This window comes from Sugiyamaella lignohabitans, chromosome C (assembly GCF_001640025.1).
Source record: "Sugiyamaella lignohabitans strain CBS 10342 chromosome C, complete sequence".
In the NCBI taxonomy this organism is placed as follows: domain Eukaryota; kingdom Fungi; phylum Ascomycota; class Dipodascomycetes; order Dipodascales; family Trichomonascaceae; genus Sugiyamaella; species Sugiyamaella lignohabitans.
In genome coordinates, this window is record NC_031671.1 from 594,821 (window position 1) to 599,632 (window position 4,812).

The 4,812-nt window shown below is 46.9% G+C and overlaps 2 protein-coding genes across 2 annotated transcripts; one reads left to right on the top strand and one right to left on the bottom strand.

The window, feature by feature from the left end:
• Window positions 1-2,556: 2,556 nt before the first annotated feature.
• Window positions 2,557-3,909, top strand: ARG7 (glutamate N-acetyltransferase; the record flags this gene model as incomplete). The annotated part of the gene is made up of 1 exon (XM_018880932.1): window positions 2,557-3,909. One exon carries the CDS (start codon window positions 2,557-2,559, stop codon window positions 3,907-3,909), a length of 1,353 nt encoding a protein of 450 aa, XP_018733574.1.
• On the bottom strand, window positions 2,832-3,239 carry AWJ20_3895 (Ecm40p; the record flags this gene model as incomplete). The annotated part of the gene is made up of 1 exon (XM_018880933.1): window positions 2,832-3,239. One exon carries the CDS (start codon window positions 3,237-3,239, stop codon window positions 2,832-2,834), a length of 408 nt encoding a protein of 135 aa, XP_018733575.1.
• Window positions 3,910-4,812: the final 903 nt, after the last annotated feature.

Here is a 4,812-nt window from a genome sequence, read left to right on the forward strand (position 1 = left end):
CCCATTAGTAGTGAACCTAAGGCTGATATTTACTTCAGCAAGGGCAAAACTCTCCTGGTTGTAGAGTGTAAAAAGGCGAACTTCGTTCAGCCTGCTAGCAATTATTGCGGAAGACACAGCCAACGCCCGTTGAATACTGTGTCAGCTATCCAAATATGTATTTGGATATGAGACTAGTCAACCAATCCAGACCGCTTTGGGAGAATGGGTTTTCATGTCATATAAAGTGGACGACCTTTCGAAGTTTCCATCAACACACATTTGCTAAACTTGAAGAGCCGATGTGTGCGTAACATCTAAGTAGAAAATTAATAGCTTGTTTATTTCAATAATGAGATGACAGGACCTTGATATGATATGGAGAATATGCAGGATGAGACGCTTGAGTGACGTGGAAATGTTATGAATCCGATATCATTGGAAACAATCTGTCTGTGGGAGTGTACAGCTGAATGGATTGATCGGTATATAATGGAAAACAGGAGACAAATTGGTTTTCAGAATTATTGGCAAGTCCATCTTTAATAGCTCTCGGAGAACCTCCGATGTTTGAGGTTAGGATGAGATTTCGTAAGAACAATCCATCGAACTTATCCTTCTAATGTTCCTAAGAAATACTCACGAAGTACCTGCCCGTTACAGCCCTGAATATTTCAATCTCCATCACGTGACAAACAAACTGCATCCCCCTTGATATCAATCCACAGTACAGATCCCCACAACTAGTAAATAGTTATTCTAGTGGATTGAAATTAGCATTATTTAAAAATATGTCTGTATCATAAATGTACAGAGATATTAAACAGACCGTAGGGTGCAGCTGTGACAACAAGAACCAGTGTTAGAGCCGACGCTACTTGCGGAATAGATTTCTGATCCAATAAATAAAAGTGTCCGGTAGTTTACAGGAGAAAATATATATATATATCTTATAATAAGAGCATCGAAGTATTTATTATTAGGTGTCAATATCGCTGTTGTTTCGCGGTAAAAGGCAAGATAGTCCAATATGACAGCCACTGCTTCTATCTCTCACTACCACTAGACGTTCAAAAAGTGGTGGCGAATAAGTAACTTTACTAATGTATGTTTTCAGAAACAGGAAAACATCTCGAATCAAAAACAAGCTGCCTACAAACCGCTAACACTGAGATCAAGTCCTTCAATCTACTCGAGTTGTAGAAATAAAAACCAATTTATTCAAAAATGCAGGCCACAAATACCACAGCCTACAGAATTTGTAGGACCTTTCAACCACTGAAATCTACTAATCTCGCTTATTCAGCATTTGTGACTAGTGACAGCGTGCCTGTGGATTTATATTGGATCTCGTACAGAAAAGTAGTGATTGGGCAGATAAAACACCATTATTCTTTCCCTGCAATGAACCAAAGAGAACAACTGTCGGGGAGCTTACATGAATGCCTCCTCTTGATTGCCCAATTCTTCTTGAAATCTCTGCTATCATTTCCCCTCTACCCCCTGAAACTTCCAATCTGACACAACTAAATCTCAGAAATTACAAATGTCAACAATCAATCCTGCTAGCCCTACAAAACTACTGCGATAATCTTAGTAACCACAACTGCAATCAAACAATCATACCGATCTTGTGACCAGCTTCAAACCGACCGTCAAACACGCACAACTGCTCACTAAACTCTCTCCCCCTGAATCGCTCGATCGACAACGAGCGCTTACTGTTTTCGGTAATTGTCAGAATTAGCTCCGCTATCTCACATACCTCATGCACCTAATCCGCCGATCTCAAACATATCCGAGAACCCGTTGAGACAAGAAACGGTACACTATTTCTCTATTTGGGCTCCTCCACCAGCGACTGGCATGCAACTGACCGCTGGGGCTGCGCCCCCAGACCCCACTGCTCCTCTCGCTGCGCTCAAGTCGTTACGTCTCCCGGAGAATAGGCTCTGACCTTGGTCAGACCAATTAAATTCAAATATCAATCACAGTTCCTGGCATGGCCCTATGGTCTGTGTAATCTATCTCCTTGTAAGTTTTAGCTTCTTATCAAAGCCAAAAGCTAACTTTCCACTAAAAGAACAGTCGCAGAGGGTGTGGCACTCTGACACTGTTTCCAAAACCTATTCTTCTGCAAAAAAACAGTGTCCCTCAAGGGAAATCACTAATTGTGGTATCAAGTATTTGTATGAAGAACAGAAAATAATATCCAAACATTCGGTCTCTGATTAAATTCCAGCTCATATCCAGCTGGTCTGTTACCTGCAACCGACACCCACGCTGCTAGCAGCGCTGGCTCAAAACAGACCCCAGCCACGATCTGGATACCCCACGCAACGACTCGAGCGCAGCGAGAGGAGCAACCAGGGTCTGGGGCGGAGCCCCAGACCGCCGGAGGCACGCAGGGACCCTTATCTTATCTTTTGCCCGGAAACGGCAGTGATGCGCGAGCTGGAAAATAAATATGAGCAGCCGTGCAGATCGGGTATCGAGAGAGTCATAGCTCGAGAGAGTGAGGGATATATAAAGACGATTGTGGGCCGATTGTTAGTTTTTTCCGTAGTTTTTTTTCTGATGCTTTCTGCAGTTCGATCTGGTCGTTTAATACAGCGTTTGGCTGTAGGTGGTCGTGGCCCCCGTCAGTTTAGCACGAGCACTGTGGCTCTGGTGGCCGATAAATCGAAATATGTCCCGAGTTCGGGAATTTATCCTCAGGGATATAAAGTAGGAGCTATTCATTGCGGTGTCAAAAAGAATGCCGAGGCTCTAGACTTGTCTGTATTGGTTTCGGAGACACCATGTTCAGGAGCTGCTGTGTTCACCACCAATATTTTTCAAGCAGCTCCTGTTCAGGTCTCTAAGAAAGTCCTATCAAGCACCAAAGGCACAGGAATCCGGTCGATTATCGTTAATAGTGGCTGTGCCAATGCTGTTACTGGAGAAGGCGGTTTAAAAGACGCGGAGGCCATGGTTTCTACTACCGACAGAGTAGTTGGAGTCACATCAGGACCGGCTTCATTGGTCATGTCTACAGGAGTGATTGGCCAGAGATTGCCTATTGACAAGATCCTAAACGGCATTCCATCGCTCATTGAATCGAATCTTGGTACAGACCACAATGCGTGGGTCACTTGTGCTCGAGGCATTTGTACTACTGATACGTTTCCCAAACTCACATCCAAGGAATTCTCCATTGGATCTAACACATACCGCATCGCTGGTCTCGCTAAGGGTGCAGGTATGATCCATCCTAACATGGCTACTTTACTAGGATTTTTTGTGACTGATGCTCCTGTTTCACAAGACGCCCTTCATGACGCTCTTAAATATGCTACCGACCGTAGTTTCAACTCCATCAGTGTTGATGGCGACATGTCGACCAACGATACCATTGCGGCTCTTGCCAATGGAGCAGCTGGCGGTCCTGTTATCACTAAAGACAGTGACTCATATGAGGTTTTGCGATCTGTTATCACCGAGTTTGCTGAAGAACTCGCACAATTGGTTGTTCGAGATGGAGAAGGAGCTACTAAATTCGTGACCATCAAAGTCGAGGACGCGCTCAATTTCGCCGACGCCAAGCAAGTGGCATCATCCATTGCCACATCTTCACTCGTCAAAACCGCTCTCTACGGCAAAGACGCCAACTGGGGCCGTATCCTGTGTGCCACGGGCTACGCCGGAGTTCCTGTCGAGCCATTCAAGACCAGTGTCTCGTTCATTCCCACCGACGGCACTGCCGAGCTCAAACTGCTCGTCAACGGCGAGCCCGAACAAGTCGACGAAGAACGAGCCAGCGAAATCCTCGCGCTCGAAGACCTCGAGATCAAAGTCTCCCTCGGCACCGGTGGCGGAGCGTCGGCCAAATTTTGGACCTGTGACCTCAGCCACGAGTATGTCACCATCAACGGCGACTACCGCAGCTAGCGGTCCTTTGGGGGTTTCATCTTTGAGGGGGATCGTGCCTCCGGCGGCTGGGGCTCCGCCCCAGACCCTGGTTGCTCCTCTCGCTTCGCTCGAGTCGGGCGTCGGGTGGCCAGAGATCCTGTTTAGGCCTCGCAAAGCTCGCGAAGCGAGCACAACCAGGGTCTGGGGCGGAGCCCCAGCCGCCGGAGGCAGTCAGGAATCCCACGGTAAAAGTTGAATAAATAAAGTACACAGTTAGTATACGGGAGCATGGTAGAACACGCGGACGTCTTGGAGGAACCGTTTGCCCATGCGGAGTTTGACGGCCTCGCGGGCCAGTTCTTTGTAGCGGCCGGTGAGACGCCCGATGATTTCGTTGAGCCCGCGGTCCCAGGAGTCGTTTCGGGGCCGTACTCGCAGGACGGTTTGCCGGAAAAACGCACTGACAAACGCGAGGATGACGAGCGCGAACGGCCGGTACTGGCGCACTTTGCGTCGGTAGTCGTTGGAAACTCCGTAGAAGAACGCCATCAGTGGATACATGTTATCTATGTGTTTGGCAAACGAGGCTGACAGCCATAGGTCCATGATGGCTTGTTTGTATATTCTGTTCTCTTCAGGATCGTGTTCGAGCTCATCGACTGCTTGGAGGAGGTAGTCAATAAACTCAAACCGTCTCTTACGTAGCTTTTCTTCAAATCCGTTGTTCTTAAACTCGTTTTCATACTCTTGAAGAAACAGGACATTAACAAACGAGTCTCGCAGAATATCTCTGTACGTCTCAAACAGAGCCGTATTGCCCTGTGCTATTCCAAGTAAGTCGGCTTGACCTGTTTTCGATACAATTGGCAGAATATCAAATTCGGCTATGGAACATGCCACTACGAGATACGATGCCAGAACCAGCTCAGTCGGGTTATGTGT